Below are 18447 nucleotides of genomic sequence, written 5' to 3'. Positions count from 1 at the left end.
CTTTTGTAAATTATACATTTAACACCACTTGAAATGGATACACTCCAAACAACAAGTGCCAGCATTTATGCATCACACTAGCCTCTGGCCTTAGTTGGCTGTCCTCTGTGTTTTTCTGTCTCTCCCTCCTACATAGGACTCCTTACTGGCTGTCTCTTGCAGTACTTCGGATTTAAAATTTCAGCCGTCTGACTTTCACCTTGGTGCCGTTTTAATCTTTTTTCATTTGTAATCTTCAACTCCCACTGACTGTATTCCCCAGTCTGTCCTCCTTTTTCTCTTGTCATCTTTAAAAGTCATCTCCTCCCACCCCTCGGTGTCCCATTTGGGGGGGGGGACAGAAAAAGAGTGGAAATGAGACAGGGGCAGGAGAGATGGAGACATGATTAGTCTGGAGAAACCCCCTTGTGTCTGAGATTCACCTGCAAAAACTCCCTACTTCCCCCACTTATTTTCTCATCTGTATTCATGGTCCCTCCTCCTCCTGTTCTCTCCTCTCCTCCCGCATCATGCTTCCTCACCTCTTTCCTCCTGTCGCCCTCCTTTTTCTACCTCCCTGCCTCCCCCTCTCTGTCCTTCTGTGGCTCTTGTCATCCTGCATTGCTCCACCTGCACTGTGGTGCAGCACTGACAATCAGAACTCTGCACACACACGCTAGCACACGCACTCTCAAACACACGGCACACACACCGGGAGACACACGCCCACCACTTCCGGCAGCCCCCCCACCCCCTTTTTTTTCACATCTCTCCACTGCAGACACGAAACATTCTACAACCCCTGGTGTGCCAGTGCTTCTGCTGGCACTACATCAAACCAGAATTTTGCATTCACACACAATAAGGCTTCTTGTTCATGCCACATACAAATAACTATAGCAGCAAAATTGACAACAGATAAAAAATTATCATAATCATTTGATGAAAATAATTTTCAAGCCATTTAAGATTAGTATCGATTATTGTTATGAACATGACATCTTAAGCATTGCTGCAGTTTTCCTTCAATCGCTTGTCAAGTTTATGAAATACAATGGTAAACCATAATCATTAGATAAATAATATAAATAATAAAGTGCATACTCAACAGTTTAAAAAAAATCTCAGATACTTTAATTGCATTTAAAATATTATAAATCAGAAAATAGATGGTTTAAAATATGTCTATTAGGTGGTGTGCTGTACTGTAAAATAAATTCTTGCAGTGGCCAAAATAATCACATGCATAAGTGCATTCTTACCACATGCCAAAGAAGTTATCCATGCACTTTGTATGAATTAATTAGTGACACTGTGGAGGAATATCTATAAAGTAAAGCTGATTCTGATGAAAGCTCATATGTTGGAGATTATATGAAGGACAGAAGATTCTGGCCCTTTAATTTGGTGTTGCTAGGGAAATAAAGCTGTTTACTCTAGCATCAGCCACACACATGATGTCTAATGAACTGTTCTTCTACCAGCCTATATGTCTGCACACAGACACGTGCACACACCCACAGTTTTCCTTCTCACACAACTTATAAAGTCAATTTACATTAAACTTGTGAGTTCAAAACAGGAGAGAAAAGATGGTGCATTGTATCAATAAATGATATCATCAGTGCAGAAATAGGAGAAAGTTTTTTGTGGGCCAATCACAAGGGCAATAAGTTGAGTTTATAAAATAAAATAAATAATTATTTAATAAATAAAAGCAGTCTACATGACAGACAACATGATCAATTCTGACATCTAGTGGACATTGTATGGACTTTACCATTTGTATGTATTGTCTGTTCAAGATCTGTTAGTGTGTTTATATAATGTGCAGACCTTTAAGCCCCCTTCCCTCAGGCTTCATATGTAGGTCAAGGCCTACGTAAGAATTACATAACCACACTTTGAGAATGACATTAATTAGTAGTAGCTGCTGTAGTAGCAATAGTTACGCTGGAAGCTAAATTCTTCTTTTTCATCTTCTCTTTTATTTATTTATTTTTTTAAACATGAGCAGTAACATAGCCAATGCTGTAAAGGCACACCTTCGTAAAGATGTGTAAAGGTACATTACAATACTGGAAGAGTTATGAAACTTTAATGGACTAAACCAATTAATGGGCATGATTTACGTTTTTAAAAATTTCGCATGTCTTGCATTGCTTCTTCATTTACAGAGGACATTTATGTGTACTGTCAGATAGATAAACAGAACAACTACGCCACCCTACCGCCATCAGTACAACGTCACAGAGTGAACATGTTTGTCCCTGGTCGGCCACCGTACTTGTTGTGTTTGTGAGAAAGCAAAGATGGCGAACGAGCTGGACAGAGTGCGAATCTCAGCTGCGGAACTGCGAGCTGAAGCTTCAAATTCAATTAACGATACTGAGACTTTGAAAGGTGAGAGGAAATGAGTGACATATATGGAAGGCAATTCATTGGCGGGGATTTAATAATATGAAACAAAACGTTTAGAAAGTAGCTAATTACCTTGGGTGAAAGTCGCTAAGTTTGCAACAAGCTAATGTTGTTAGCTCACTAGCTTTGTGTTTGTTCTTCAGTTCCGCGCGGATTGTTTAAACGTCCCCTCTAAACTAAAACCCTGCTGGATGCTTACACTGTAAAATTCAGATAATTCTGATTTACGTATTATGTCGTTTTCCCATGTGCAAGCTGCTTGGTTGTAGGACCTCAGAGGAAAATGTGTCTGAAAATGCTGTAACGTTAACAGTTTTAACAAAACAACTTTAACGTCACTAACTGATTAAAATAAACGTTTGTATTTTTTTTTTTTTTAAAAAAACCAAAAATACAACTATCAGGTGTTTCTTGTGTTTTTTATATTCACCCAGTAAACTACTCTTTTCTACATGTTCATAGAGTGTAAATGGGACTATTATTTGAGATTATGTTAAAACGGGCCCAGATTATATCTTATTATTTTAATCAGAAATGTTTGGAATACTTTTTTTGTTTAATGTTTCTAAATACAGATCTCATTTACAACAACAAAAAAAAAAAAGAACATGTTATCCAAAACCCAAAACAAAATTTAAATCACCACCAGATGTTAATGCATCTGAACAAATCGAAAATTAAATGTACTGGACTAAACTCTAATTCAGGGTCGAACAGAGATCAGATTTTTAGCAAAGTAATATCATTCTGTAGGTTTGTACAAATGGAGAATTAATCTATGGCAGGCGATTGTGTCAATCGGGGGTGAATTATAGCTGCCCATAAGGAAATTTCATTCTTCAATTTTGCAGATTTGCTGCAGAGCACCCTGGCCACATGTTCATCTCATATGGACAAAAATAAAGTCAAAATGTTTGTGGTCTGATCATCGAATATTCTTCTTATGAAGTTCATTCCGAATGTACTGTCATTTACAATATTTGCAACATTTACATTTTCACATTACATGTAAGAAAGGATTATAAAAACATTTGTGCTGTTTTAAATCAAATCAGATCTTGAGACATTAGAGCATATATTTTTAAGAATTTATTTATAATATGTCTGTATCCTGCGTTATCTATTAATCTAATGGCCCTTTCCTGCATTGTGTTTATTGTTGGTATATTACTTTTGTATATATTTCCCCACAGCTCTGTACAGTGACTCATATTGTAAAACTAAACTATAATATAAAGTATATAGAGCTTTCAGGTTTTAGTGTGTGTCTTGTTTTCCCAATACAGCAATGCTCTATGCCGTCTCCTTTTAAACACAATATGTGGTTTCCAACTAATTTTGCGACCCAAGATCTTACAGAGGAGTTATACTTAATTTTGTCTTTCTTGTATGTTTTTTGTGTGTGTCAGAGAGGTTAAACCAAAGTGAGACCCTGATGAAACCAAACTACTGTTCGAAGCCTTAGTTATTTTCCTTAATTGTTTCAGGAACTCTGAAATAACACAACCTGGATATAATAATGATGGGATTATGCCGTTTGAAAGTTTGGACAGCATATGGATTTATCTATTTCACGTCAAAGTCCACAGGATTTCTTTAAACAGAATATCTTAAGCCAAATTATGACACATTTGTGTATACTTTGCTGTGATTGGGTTTTGATGTATTTTTGACATGTCCCATTAATTTGAACGCTTTGCCACTTGCAACAGATATTAATCTGTAATTTGGGATGACATGTGGGATTTTGTTTACGTTTTTTAATTAATTTACTTCACATTTTTCCATTTTTGCTATAAGTACAGTCCAGAGACAATATAGTTACATAATGGACTATGTTATATAGTAGATGTACAACACTTAAAAGTGTATCAATTATATTAAGCAAACTTATTTTAAAAAAATCCTCAGTGAAAAATCAGTAGCTGTACTACCTTTGTTGAGCGCATCACTATTCACTACTACATATGCAAAGACATAATTCAGAGCATGTTGAAATATATCTTCAAAGCATACAGCTCTTTATTATATATACTACAATTTCTGTATAGCTGGCTTTGCATCCTGATATGTTTATTATTTTGCAGGCGGACAACAGGAGCATCACTTACACAAGCAGTCTAAAAAGCGTGAAGGGAAGCGACCAGATTTGCAGCGTTACCAACCAACAGCTGGACATGGACGGCAACATCGGTGCAGTGGGGAAGGAGAAACGAGCCAAAGTGATCCCAATACTGCTGATTCACACGAGTGTGATCCGTCATCATCGTGTGAGAATAAAAAAGTCTTTGAAAATACTTTAGAGAGCCAAGGGTACACAGTTGGAGGGTCAAATACCAACAAAAGAAATGACGACAGAATGAGTGGTGATGGCAGTAATAATCACAACTGTAAAGACGTCAACCATTCGCAGGATAAAATTGATACGAGTTGTGACAAAGGAGTTGTTGAAAAGGACAGAGAACACCAGGAATCTGTTGGATCCACTAAACTTGCAAAGAAAGTTCGCAAACCTGACAGAGAATTTTATCAGCCTGGGAACCGGAGGAATATCCAAACCAAGGACGGTGGTGTTGGAAAAGAACAAGATAACCCCCCCCCCTGGAAGCAAGAGCAAAATCATGAGCCAGAATCTCAATTTAATGCAAGAGCGGGTGATAAAAACAAATCAATGCAGAAGCAGGGAGGGAAAGATAAAGTTAAAAAAATGCAGGAGGTAGTGAAATTGTGTGATAGCAGTGATTTAAATGGAGAGGAAAAAAATCAAGCTGTTGAAACTCTACTTTTACCTGTAGATATTTCTGTAAAGAAAATTACAAACAAAGTTGAAAAACTCAACATAAAAGAAGGTGGTAAAGTCAGATGTGGAGCTAAAGCTCCTGAAGATTTAACGTTCAGAGAAGGAGAAACTACTGCTAAACACATCAGAGTTCAGGTTGCAGGATCTAAGACGGAGGAAGAAAAGGCTGGGAAGAAGAGAGAGAAGGGAACTCTGAGGAAAAAAGCAGAGAAAGAAAACAATAAAAACCTGGATTCCAGAAAAGAAGAGCGTGAAGGTGGGGGAGAAATTAACAGACAAGGAAAACTTAACAAGGAAAAAGACAAGAAAGCTACTGATGGAGAGACACTCCAAAACAAAACAAAAGACAATCGCAAAGACAACAGAAAAGGAGAAAACAGTTGTAGAGACTCTGATAAAAATGCCAAGACATCGAGAAATTTAAACAGGGCAGCAGAACGAGGTGACAGACAGAGATCCAATGCCAACGCCACAACGCCAACCTCGAAACGCTATTCCAAATCTGATATTCGCCATTCACGAAATAGAACATACAGCAGTAGCTCAGCTAGCAGTGCGACTAGCCAAGATGGTCCTGGAAGAGGGATGGATATAGAGAATACAAAGTGGCCATGGCTGCACCCCCAACATAATAATAAAGAAGTGCTTGACAACCGTGAGAAAAAAAGGAGCCATTTACAAAGCTGGACAAAAAATGAGGAGTCGTCATCAGAGTCACAGGAAGGCAGTGACATTAGTGACAGAGCTGAGGATAGGAGGAGGAGGAGGAGAAAAAGAGGTGGTGAGGAAGAAATGACAGTGAGACGTGGAGAAGAAAAGAGAACACCAAAGTCAAACAAAGGTGGAGCCCGTGGAATCTTAAGGGTTCCTCTAGAAAAACAACCTTGTACCCCATCACATAGTGGGGAAGCACAGCACCGCAAGCAAGGCCCAGTTCCCTGTGGTAGAGGTGGAGGTATCCTGGTGCTTCCAGCCCGCACAGACATTGCTAACTCCCCAGAGGTAGGGCAAAGGCTTCTTTTTGGTGGAATCAGGGGAGGAACAGCTTCCAGAAGCAGAGGGGGCCGAGGAGGAGGAGTGAGACGACTATGGGATCCAAATAACCCAGATCAGAAACCTGCTCTTACTGGCAGTCAACCTTCACAGCATTCTTCTGTCAAACAGCACGTGTATCTTCAGACTGGGACAGGATATGGGCAGCTTCACTTTCTGGACACGGATGATGAAGTAGCAGGCAGTCCTCCGGTCACACAGGGGGAGCATCTCCAGTCCCAGCAGGCTGCTGCTATGGCTTACTACAAATTTCAAAACTCAGACAATCCATATTGCTACCCCGTGCCCACCAGTAACCTTCATAATCCCAACACCACCTCCAGCCAGCGCTATCCGTATCCTTACAATATGGGGGCGTTTCAAATGACTCATCCTAACGGTATGTACCCAAGCCCTGGGATTGGTCAATTCAGTGGAAGTTACAGGGGAGCAGGTTATTCCCAACCAGGTGTGGGTGTTGGTTTGACATTAGAAGAGGCAGAACAACAAACCAGAGGGGAACTGGGCAGGCTTTTGAGGGCGGCCGATGCCCATGAGCTTCAGCTCAGTAACCTGCTGTCCAGAGATAGAATGAGTGCTGATGGACTGGAACGCATGGCACAGCTAAGGTGAGCATTTAGAGAAAAATGTTGGTGAGTTCTATGTTTTCATCTCCATTGCTTTACCTATTTGGTTGAAACCCTTTTGGTCTGTTTAGTAGAAAAACTGAGATTGAAACTAAAACTCCTTTTGCATCCTTCCATTTTCCAGGGCAGACCTTTTGGGTCTATATGAACAGGTCATCCTGATAGACATTGAGTTTTCAGACTCTCAGAATGTGGATCAGGCTTTGTGGAAGAATGTGTTTTACCAGGTTATAGAGCGCTTCAGGCAGCTACTTAAAGACCCCAGCAATGACAACAGCCGTCATATTAGGAACATGCTGCTTACACTTTTGGATGAGGTAAGGAACGTGTGGGAATTTGGACTTTGTCCAAAAGAGGTCTCGTTTGAAATCCTGTTTGCAGATAGTTGAGAACAAATGCTGGCTTGCAGTATGTTTGTCTTTGTTGTAGGATGTTGAATATGAGAACAGTTTGCATGGGTCTAAAGAAATCAGATTTTATTCACTGCCTCTATCTTGCAGGGCGCTCTCTTCTTTGATGCACTGCTTCAGAAGTTGCAGACAGTGTACCACTTTACATTAGAAGATTACATGGATGGCATGGCAATCAGGGCTCGTCCATTACGTAAAACGGTAAACCAGTACTGCTTTTAGTTTGTGTTTGTACTTAATCTGCCATACTTGTACCATAGTTTTCTTTGTTTGTACTTTATATAAACATATGACTTTAAAGAAATGATGCATAAGATTACTTAAATAAGCTTGACCTTATGTGACCTTTTTCCTTATATTTTTGTCATTTTTCTAGGTTAAATATGCACTTATCAGTGCTCAGCGCTGTATGATTTGTCAGGGAGATATAGCACGGTACAGAGAACAAGCCAGTGACTCTGCTAACTATGGCAAGGCTCGCAGGTAAGTAGTCATTTCTGTATTTATAATGCTTAGTAGAATTTGTTACATATGTTCTGCCATAGTATTGGTACTAAATGATTTGTATATCTCATGATGATACACTGTAATAACACAGTAAGTCTTTGATCCGTGAGAAATGGGATTGTCTTTTGCAGAATGGTTTCATTCTTGTTTACAATTAAAACAGTTATATATTTTGTTTATGTTAAAAGTCTTTAGTTGTGAGTTTTGTTTCCCCGTGCTGTATTTAAAAGATTAAATGAAGATATAAAGATTTAAGTTTTTTTTATTTTGTTCATCTTTGCCATGTCGTTCTTTGATTTTTTTTAAATGTTTTTTTTCCTTCTTCTAGCTGGTACCTGAAAGCCCAGCAGATTGCCCCCAAAAATGGACGACCATATAACCAACTTGCCCTGTTGGCAGTCTACACAGTGAGTGACATCCGTTATATAACTTTTAATGTATAAATATATTTCTTTCTTTTTTTCTTGTTGAAGCTGTTATTTGATGGCGTTTACGTTTACATCCTGTTTTGTGTCTCATTGTGCCTGAGGTTTGACTTGCTAAAGAACTGACATGGTGGTTTTTTTGTTTTTTTTTATTCATTCTTGACAGAAGTAATAGGACAAGTATGTAGATATACCATATCATTTTTGTCTGCTCAGATTCCACCGCATGAGTCAGATTTTACTGGATTTTAGGCTACTATTGACTGTTGAAAAAAAAATCTGACTAAATGGGAAATACAGAATTATGTTTCATGTCAGGACTTTTTGCTCTCTTTGTTAACAAATACATAACTATGAAATAAAAACCTTTAACTGCAGATATGTTGATGTGATGGAAAAGGTCAAATTTCCAAGGTGTACCAGTGATGGTTGCCATTGTGTAAATTGGTCCATTCATTCCTTCCTTATCCTAACCGCTTATTCCGATGAAGGGTTGTAGATAAGCTGGAGTCTGTCCCAGCAGTCTTTGGGCGAAAGGCAAGGTACACCCTGGACAGCTCGCCAGTCTATCGCTGGGCCAAATTGGTCTAATGGAAGGCTTTACTAAAGCTAAAAATTAAAGGAACTTCTTATTATAATTGATTCAAGGGGCACTTTTTTTTTTTTTACCATGATAGACCAAGATGTCTGCTTTGGAAAAGGTCTATTAAGTCAATGAGGTTAGTTTTATTCTGTGTTTGAATGTTTTGCAAAGACAGGAGACAATTGCAAAATGCAACAGTTATTCAAGGATTGATTTGTTTGCACCCAAACTGGCATGTAAAACTTCCTTCTCCTTATTCATGTCCCATCTCTCTCAACTACAGAAGCGGAAGTTGGATGCTGTGTATTATTATATGCGCAGTTTGGCAGCTTCCAACCCAATTCTGACTGCAAAGGAAAGCCTGATGAGTCTGTTTGAAGAGGCTAAGCGTAAGGTATAAGATGTTTTGTGAACTGACTGCAAAGTTTTCATCAACACATCTGCATACGTACAAGCAAATAAAAAGTTTTAAAATCACAGTGTTATATAAGTGGTGTGGTTTGTCTTCAGCTAGTTGGCAAAAGTGACTTTTGCTTACAGAAGTTGTTTTCATAGGCAGAGCAGCTTGACAGAAGGAGAAGACAGGAGCATGAGGGAGGCTCCCGTGGTCCTGCAGTCAAAGGAAGAGGAAGAGGAGATGAGGGAGCACGTGTGGAGATTTGGATTCGTCCTAGTGGACAAACAGCAACACCGTCTTCCCAGAGAGGAGGGAGCGAGTCCAGCAGAGACTCGGAACAGGATGGAGAGCTGGGTAGTTTAAGTGCTACTGATGTAAGAACCACCCACTGTCTAAATCACATAAATACACACTCAACACAGTCTCATATGTACTTGAATTAGGTTTACTGCTTTTTGAAAACACTTTATTTTACTCTCTACTAAGTAATCATTTTTTCACATAGGCATTTGTGACATGTAATTTTCTTTTCTTCGGCCATTCTGTCATCATTTTACTGAACAGTTTTTCCTTTAAATCAATTTGCTTGACATTTAATAATCTTATATATCCATTTCTAAAGCTATATTTAAATATTTTTGTAATTTTAAATCCTCTTTTACTTTGGACTTTGCAAGTGAATTAACTATTGTGTGGAAACTTGTATTAAAAACTAGAGAGAAGCTAAAATTAATTTATTTGCAGTTCTGCTATTCTGTTACTGTGCTTTATTAGAGAACAAGGTAAGTTGCATCATGTGTAGACAGAAGGCACCGTAGGAAAATCCCATTTGTGCAACTAGTTGAGTAATAGCTTAGCAGATTGATTAAAGGGGTGCTATTATGGTATTTCAAGTTTTCTGAGCTTTCTCAGTGTTACAGTGTTGAATAATCATCAGACATGTAAACGGCACTGTTTTTATCACCTAAACGCGTGTTTGAGTTTGAGTTCCAGCATTCTCTCCGTTCGGTTTCCATGGCGACGAAAAACGCGTCATTTTAGAGAGTTTTTTTCTACTTGAAAATCCTTGTGACGTCCCGGGGGATAAGGTTCGGTGATTGGTTACCTTCTACTGGTTAACAAGGGCATGTACAAATACATCAGGCGGGTGGAAAACATCGTATAAAGTTATTTCCAACGATGGCTGGTGAGTTTACCAAAGAGAGACATCCTGCTGCATTCGTTGCTGTGGGTTGCTGTTTTCCACTTCGTTTTCAGGCTCTGATTCAGGTTCCAACATGTAGGGCTGTATGCTATGTGTTGACATTGTATTTTGTTTTTTGTTTTTTTTTATTGAGTTCATATTAGCCTAATCCTTCTGTTTATGAGATGTTACAATGACAGCGAAAGCAGGGGCGGTGCGCGCTCCCGATGTAGTGCAGTGGCTGGAGGCAGGGCTTAATGCGGAAGAGTCTCAATCCACTCGTTTTGCCCACAGGCTGATCTGACAGCCTACAGAGAGGGTCGTTCTGAAGTAAATAAAGCGATTTGTGGCAATAACTCGATCAATCCCAGCCCTTCTGGGCTCAGAAATAAAAATAAATTAGCCTGAAATGCACATAATAGTTCCACTTTAAGGCTCATGTTTTGTTTACAGGTTAAAAATGCTAATTGCAGTACTGATACTGTTCATTTTATGGGATTTAAGTATTTGTATGTGCAATACTAATCTTCAGAAGAGTATATGTGAGAATAGAATTATACTTACAAGAGCACATGTCCATCCCCAAAGGGCACAGTGGAGTAATCATGAGTGGAAGATGCAACCCGTGCACAAATGTGGTGTTGCCACTATGTTACTCCGACCTCTTTATGCTCAACACTTTCTTTTCATTTGACTTATTAATCAAACATTGTAATGAAAAAGCTTTTCATTGCTTTGGTTTTTTGTTTTTCAATTATTCTTTCTTGTTTACACCCTTGAGGCTATTTTGCTGAAATGATAAACCACAGATTTTGTGTTGCAAAGGGAGAGTTATGAATGCATCCAATTATTTGATCATTTAACCCTCTTTTTTTCAATTTGCATTTATTTTCTCTGAATCATTTTAGCTCTCAGAATTTTTATGTAATCACTGTTCTTTCAACCCCTTATAGCCTAATCACAGAAATGTTAAACCATTTAAACGGGAACATCTTTCTTGGGAACTTAGTTTAGGGAAATGTGCTGTATTAGAACACAGAAAGTAGGAAAGACAAACATATGTACAAGTTGATACCAGATGCTAATAAAATTTTTTAGCAGTAAATAATATTAAATATTTTTGTAAATAAAATATTGTATGCTGTTATTCACTTTAAAAATGTAGAAATACAATATTTTGATTGGATCATCTCGCTAGACGTTTTTGTACATGTGTGTGTGTGTGTGTGCATGTATTCCTGCATGTAATTGTGTGTGTTCATTCAGTCCATTGTTTAAATCCTGTGTCCTTTTAAATGTTCGCATAAACTTTTAACCTCTCCTCGGGCTTTGACTTTGGATAAAGACACATTTTCTCATTATTAACTGTGGATTTGTAGTAACACAGAGCAGTTCCACAAAAGACTAAAATACTTTTATGTTCTTCTTTCTACAGCTGAATAAGAGATTCATTCTGAGTTTCCTGCATGCACATGGAAAGCTCTTCACTAAAGTGGGGTGAGTGTTTACTGGCTTTTATCTTTGTGCAATTGTTGTCAAGTCAAATCAAATTTACTTACATAGCACATTTAAAACAGCCACTGCTCACCAAAGTGCTTCACAAAACATAAAATACAGATAAAATTGTTACAAGTATGATAAAAAATAAAACTTAAGATGATTAAACGATAAAACCTACTAATAAGACAGCAATAAAATAAAATACAAGTAAAAAGTAAAAATTGCAAAGTATGAAACAGTATAAAAAGCCAAGGTGTACCCCAAAAGTTAGTTTAAATGATTAAAGCCAAAAGAAAAAAAACCCAGAAGTTTTCAACAGTAGTGTCTAGAAAGAAGACAGGTCAATTAAAAAAGTTTATTTTGCCTTTTGTATTGATCTATAATGAATAAGCATGTTGTACATCTGCAGAATGGAGACCTTCCCTGGAGTGGCAAATCATGTTCTGCAGGACTTCAAGAGGCTGCTCCAGCACAGCCCTTCACTGCTGGGCAGCATAAACATGCTGCAGATAATCACCATCAACATGTTTGCCATTCACAATGCTCAAAGCAGAGGTAATACTGCAACCAGAACCGTACGCAGAACCGTTACTAACTCCGAGAAACTGAAAAACTCACTCAAGAAATAAAAAAGCGTGATTGATTGAAAAGCTTACTTAATTCTTATTAACATGAAGGAAGCATCTACTGTCGCAACATAAACACGGGTTAAAAATAGAACACTTATTCTGTACACAAATTATTAAAGAACCACATCTGTTTTTCTTTCAGGTGAAGAAGGAGAAGTACGGTCAGTTTTACTCGAACAAAGCACCGCACTGGGACTCAGCATGTTTGCCTTACTGGTGCAGCGCAGCACAGAGCTGCTCAAAGAAACCCCTGCAGGTACAGAGTAAAAAAGCTATTCATGTTATTTTGGTTAAGCACTCGGCTTGTTTTCCTGGGCCGAAAACAACCTCATCATCCATCCATCGCTGTGAAAGTTTACAAACTTTACTGGGTGGTTATTGTCATAGAGGGTCAGACTGGGAATGGGTCTATTGTGGTAACTAGACATTGGTGTATCCCTGATTTATTTATTTTCTTTTTTTTTTATTTGATACTGTTTTAAGTTTTTTGCTTTACCATGATGTTGTCATATTTTACTTCCTTTAGAATCTGTGTCCATGGCAGATGGCGAGGAAGAGGGTAGAGCAGAGGAGCAGGAGGGGATGGTCAGAGTGTCTGCCTTTCCTCTGGACCTGAAAGAGCTGTTACCAAGCATCAAAGTCTGGTCTGACTGGATGTTAGGACACCCAGACCAGTGGAACCCACCACCATTCAGTATAGAGTAAGTATTTTAAGGCTGAAACACACTTTAACATTGTAACAAACATTTATATAGGTATGGTATGTTGGCTTTCAGAGACTACATTATTAACATTTAGATACTTTTAGAAACTACAAAGTAACTTCATTTAATTTGCATGTCGTTTTATAAAGCATTCATCTTTTTTGTGCTACAAAACTTTTCAATTTTAACCAATACATTAATGTAATTTTTACAAGGGATTTTCTGTAATTTGGTGCTGAGCTGATAGCGTGGAACACCTTTTCACCAACAACAATTGCAAGAAAGGGCCTAAAGCATCACACAAGCTGTTTTCACACCTGTACAGGAGCCCTGAAATGTTCTATGGATATTCCAGAGCTTTGGTATTTGCAAACTCAAATGTCTGCAGTAATATCTCCAGATTTTATTCGGAGATTTTCCTCCCAGTAAAATCTTTGCAACATCAGGAGGTGAGACAATGACTTGACGTATTAATGTCCGTCCAAAACATCAGCAGATACTGTACAGCTAAGCTGTGATGCACTAGGTGTTTAACAGGAGCTTAGAAGAAAACCAAAAAGCTCAGATCAAATTATGCGAAAATCCTGCATCACAATATTTCCTCGGGGTTGATTTGTTTTCTGCTCACCATCTCTGCTGACACAAAACACGCTTCCTGTTATTATTGTAACATTTGAAAATTCCTCACTCTTCTTTCCTTCTGTCAAGCTGCAGCCCTGATGTTTGGCAGTGCCTGGCGGATTTGTGCAATGTGTTGGCACGTGTGGACCATGAAGAAGTACCGCTGTATAAGATTGATAGTGATGAGGGTGAAGGAGATGAAGAGCTTACAGTGCTTCAGTTGAAGGAAGACAGGCTGCTTGCTGGCTTTGTACCACTGCTAGCTGCACCACAGGAGCCATGTTACACAGACAGACACACTGACATGGTGAGTAGACAGTAATTACTTGTACTGTAACACTGATTTAGTTCTCTTTTATACGTGCTTAGTTTACATGAACATTTAATTATCTTCAAATGCCAGGTTTTACATAAATATCTCATTTTCTGCTTCCAATGTGTATGCTACCTATATCCTCCATCTACTGTCTCCAGGCTATTGCAGCAGATTGTAAGAGAGTTACAGTTCTGAAGTACTTTCTGGAGGCCCTGTGTGGACAGGAAGAGCCTCTGTTGGCCTTCAAAGGAGGCAAATACATCTCTGTGGCAACATCTCCTTCACCTAACAACTCAGAAGTTACAAAAAGCAGGCAGGATTCTCTAACAGAGAAAGAGGTAATTGTGTTTCTTTTTAAGTGTTTTCTTTTCTTTTAGCAACAAAAACATGATGTAAACATAAGATTGTCAAACCAGCGAACCCTGTTGTTCATAGTCAGAGTTGCATTAGATAAAGTGCATCTCATCCTTGTCCGTGTCCACTCGGCAGGCGGATGACGTCATACTGGAGGCAGAGTCATCGCTCTCTGTATCAGAGGGAGAGGAGGATTTCGAAGAGGGAGAAGACAGTGAGAATGACATCAAGCAGCTGAAGGCGCGCCGCCATGCCCTTGCTAACAAACTAGCACAGCAGCAGAAACGCAGGGACAAAATACAGGTGAACAAATATTTTGTTGGTGCATCTGAAGCAATAAGTGTTTTCATTATTCCGTCCTGATATAAATCCCACTGTTTATAGCTGTTTTGTGGCTTTTTTTTTTTTTTTTTTTTTTTTTAAATCAAAAGTTCTTAATAGATTTGCATGACATAGTAGCACAAAGTTGTTAAATGAGATTGTTTTAAACACCAGTTACACTTTAGATTTAATCAGTAAAATTCACACCAGCCATCAATTTATTTTAAACCTAACTTTACATGTGAGCCAGGAAGTATTTCTGGAATAAAAAGGTTAGACATGTACATGCTAAGTCAAAGCTGAGCTTCACATTATTTTCAATGGTTGTGTTTTCCAGGCTGTACTCCAGACTGGTGGCCAGTTGGAACTGGAAGTAAGGCCTCTCTTCTTGGTCCCTGACACCAATGGATTCATTGATCATTTGGGAGGCCTGACGAAACTCCTTCAGTGTGGAACATACATAATAGTTGTGCCACTCATCGGTAAGACAAATAGAAAAACATTTGAGAGTGCTCGACATGGCAGGAATTCAGTGCAGAAGCAGTTCGTCTCACTGGATGTATATTCTCTACATATAATTTGTGCTTTCTTTGCCAGTGATTACAGAGTTAGATGGTTTGGCAAAAGGTCAGGATGTTGTTGGTGGAGGAGTCGGGTCAGGAGGGCGCAGCAATGGCGGTCGTGGTAACTATAATGTTAGTGCAGCCCACGTGCGGGCAGTGCAGGAGAAGGCTCGGTTGGCAGTGACTTTCTTGGAGAAAGGATTTGAAGCCAGGGAACCATGCCTCAGAGCCCTGACAAGCCGAGGAAATCAGCTGGAGTCTATTGCCTTTCGCAGTGAAGACACCTCTGGACAACAGGTATGAATCTCAGCACATGTGGCAAAAAGTACAATGTGCGGATTAAACAATACTGAACTTTTTCTGGTGTTTTTAAGTAACAATCTTTTGTTCCTCAGGGCAACAATGATGATGTGATTTTATCATGTTGTCTCCACTACTGCAAAGACATGGCGAAAGACTTCATGCCCCATCAGAGAAGTATGTATCCCTGCCTGCCACTTATTCTCCTCTAGTGTTTATCCTCTCATTTTGTAAAGATGTTGCATGAATGAACAAAGTGTTTTCATTTCCTTTCTTACTCTTTGATTTACTTCTTTATAAATAGATGGGACAGTGAGGTTGCTGAGAGAGGTCGTACTCCTTACCGATGACCGCAACCTGCGTGTTAAAGCACTGACCCGCAACGTCCCTGTGAGAGACATCCCTGCTTTCCTCAGCTGGGCCAAAGTGGGCTGAACCAGCTAATCTGGAGTCCAAGGAACCCGACCGCTGAAGCCTGCTTGTCACTCAGCCAAGAGAGAAGTTACGCTTAAGCAGGAGAAGAAGAGGAAATATCTGGGGGGGAGAAATAATGATATAAAAGCCACTTATGAAATGAAAGCATTGTAGAGCAGGGTGGTGTCAATGAGATTTGTCCTCCTTGTGATGAAGTGCGCTTCTGTATTTATGCATTAAGATCAGCAAGCTTCCCCAGAAAGAGTGGGCAAGACTGAAGTCTTAGAAGAGTTGGTATTAAAAGGAGTCAGAAGATGGAGGCATTTTGATCTGTAGGTTATCGTATCCAACCTCAAACCTCTGCACCAGTTTAGTGTGGACCCTTCAAACAGAATTCAATTTGAAGCAAATGATACAATAAAACCAGAACGGAAGAAAGTCTAAGATCATTTAATTGATTACGGGCTGTAGAGGATGCTAGAGATGGCACTTCCAAGCCTCGCTGAGGTCCCGGGCTAGACTGTTTGGTCTTTGCAGCAGAACTGAGAAGACAGTAGGACGCGAAGCACAGCTGGAAAGTCTCTGTCAGGACGGTTTAAAGAGGCTGATTGTCTTGAAGGTTAATTAAAAGTCCTCATGTGAACTCAGCACCAGGAAGAAATCACAGGCAGGTATGGCTTTCCCTGCTTATCCAGGAAATGCTCAATGCCTCTTAGTGATCTTGCCATGTTCCTCCAACTTATAAGCTTTTGTCAACAAAAGCACTGGATGTAATTTATTTTTGGTTTTTTTTACTACTTCTTTTTCTCGTGAAAAAAAAACAAACAAAAAAAAACAACGTATAGTTTCTGTTTTCATTTTGCTTTTAAGAGGTTGTTAATATGCATCTGCAAAGTTGGGCCAGAAAAGGAATGAACTACAAATAGTTTTTTGTTTCTTTAATAGGAGATCCAGTGTATTTGTAAATACTCACTTTGTTTCTTTCTTTAAAGAGCGAAACTGGTGGATTTATTTGTTTCAGGAAAATTGACAACCTTTGATGGGATGCAGAATTTCACTGTGTTGAAATCTCTGGCACAAACTGCACATACTTTTCAGCCTGGTCTGGAAAAGATGGTTTTGTCTTTTGTGACAACTTTGCAGAAACTATTATTTAGTAGCTTTGGTGACATTTCATTTTATTTGTCCATCTCAACACTGAATATTTGTTTTGCTTTTTGATTTGTGACACTGCCACAATTTACGGTTTTGTTTGTTTTTATCATCAATAACTGTTTTACTTTTGAGTGTGACTGTTTTCTCACATATACATATATGTAAAATATACTTCAGATTCAAGCAACAACAAAAAGTCGTGTGCAAACAAAACCTGAACACAGAAGTAGCTATTACTTTTCCTTCTGTTCATTGCTTTTAGAATTATCTCAGAGTTTATGTTTAGCTGCCCATCTAAGATTGGATGCTTAAAAATGTTAAACCACACATGTGTCTCCTGGTTTGCTCAACACATTAACAAAAATTAATTTATATTGATCAGGAAATTGGTGTCTTGCATCCTTGTTTCAATAAAACCTCCATCAGCTTGGTCTTAAATGTGAACCAGCAAGGTACACTTATCTGTTGTGTAAGTAATTCTGTTGCAGTTGTAGCGTTTGAGCAAATAGTGACAAAATCACCATTAAAATGTTTAAAAAACTGTGTTCATGTCATTGATGTTCAAATGAAAATTGTGACTGTAAGAATACTCAAGAATTTAAACAGGCAAAACAAGAAAGGCAGCAAATAAGAGCAGTCTAGAGTTATGCTCGGGTGTTCCAGTAAATGAAAGAATGTAGGCCATTTTCCCCTTTTTTTATCCCATTAAAAAATTAAATTGTAGCCCTTTTATGATAGTGTCAGTTAAGTGAGGTGGATAAACACTTAAGAGATTTTATATATATATATATATATATATATATATATATATATATATATATGGCCGCAATTGCTGTCAGTCCTAACCCTTGACATGCATGCCCTCATGTGGCAGTTGAAGAGGAGAACATAGAAGAATAATAGTGCATGATGCTATATCTGCACACTGGTATAAATGACTTGCATCACTGGTGAACTGACTAAATTAAACCTGAGAAAATATAAAACATTTCAGAAGCGTTCAGTGAGGATAAAAACAATACCCATACATCCAAGTAAAACTGACAGGACGAGGGCTTTCAGGCTTACTTGATTCCTTGACAATATTATTGACTTTTAAACAAGTTGCTATGACAACATACAGACCCAAATATCAGTGGCGATAGTCATATGCTTAAAGACGGGGAAGGCAGCGTGTATTTACAGT

At 38.7% G+C, this 18447-nt stretch overlaps 1 protein-coding gene across 1 annotated transcript; it reads left to right on the top strand.

Annotated features, from left to right (window-relative positions):
- Positions 1-2291: 2291 nt before the first annotated feature.
- Positions 2292-17676, top strand: smg6 (SMG6 nonsense mediated mRNA decay factor; the record flags this gene model as incomplete). The annotated part of the gene is made up of 19 exons (XM_079247912.1): positions 2292-2382; positions 4488-6861; positions 7004-7196; positions 7380-7490; positions 7666-7772; positions 8125-8203; positions 9088-9198; positions 9360-9575; positions 11820-11881; positions 12294-12439; positions 12656-12769; positions 13040-13214; positions 13926-14145; positions 14313-14492; positions 14644-14811; positions 15167-15311; positions 15427-15689; positions 15788-15869; positions 15997-17676. 19 exons carry the CDS (start codon positions 2292-2294, stop codon positions 16125-16127), a joined length of 4968 nt encoding a protein of 1655 aa, XP_079104038.1. The 3' UTR covers positions 16128-17676.
- Between the last annotated feature and the right edge of the window lie 771 nt (positions 17677-18447).

Source organism: Telmatherina bonti (genome assembly GCF_933228915.1).
Source record: "Telmatherina bonti genome assembly, chromosome: 10".
Classification (NCBI taxonomy): Eukaryota; Metazoa; Chordata; class Actinopteri; order Atheriniformes; family Telmatherinidae; genus Telmatherina; species Telmatherina bonti.
Note: the sequence above shows the minus strand (reverse complement) of the source record. Positions and strands in the feature narration are given on the sequence as shown.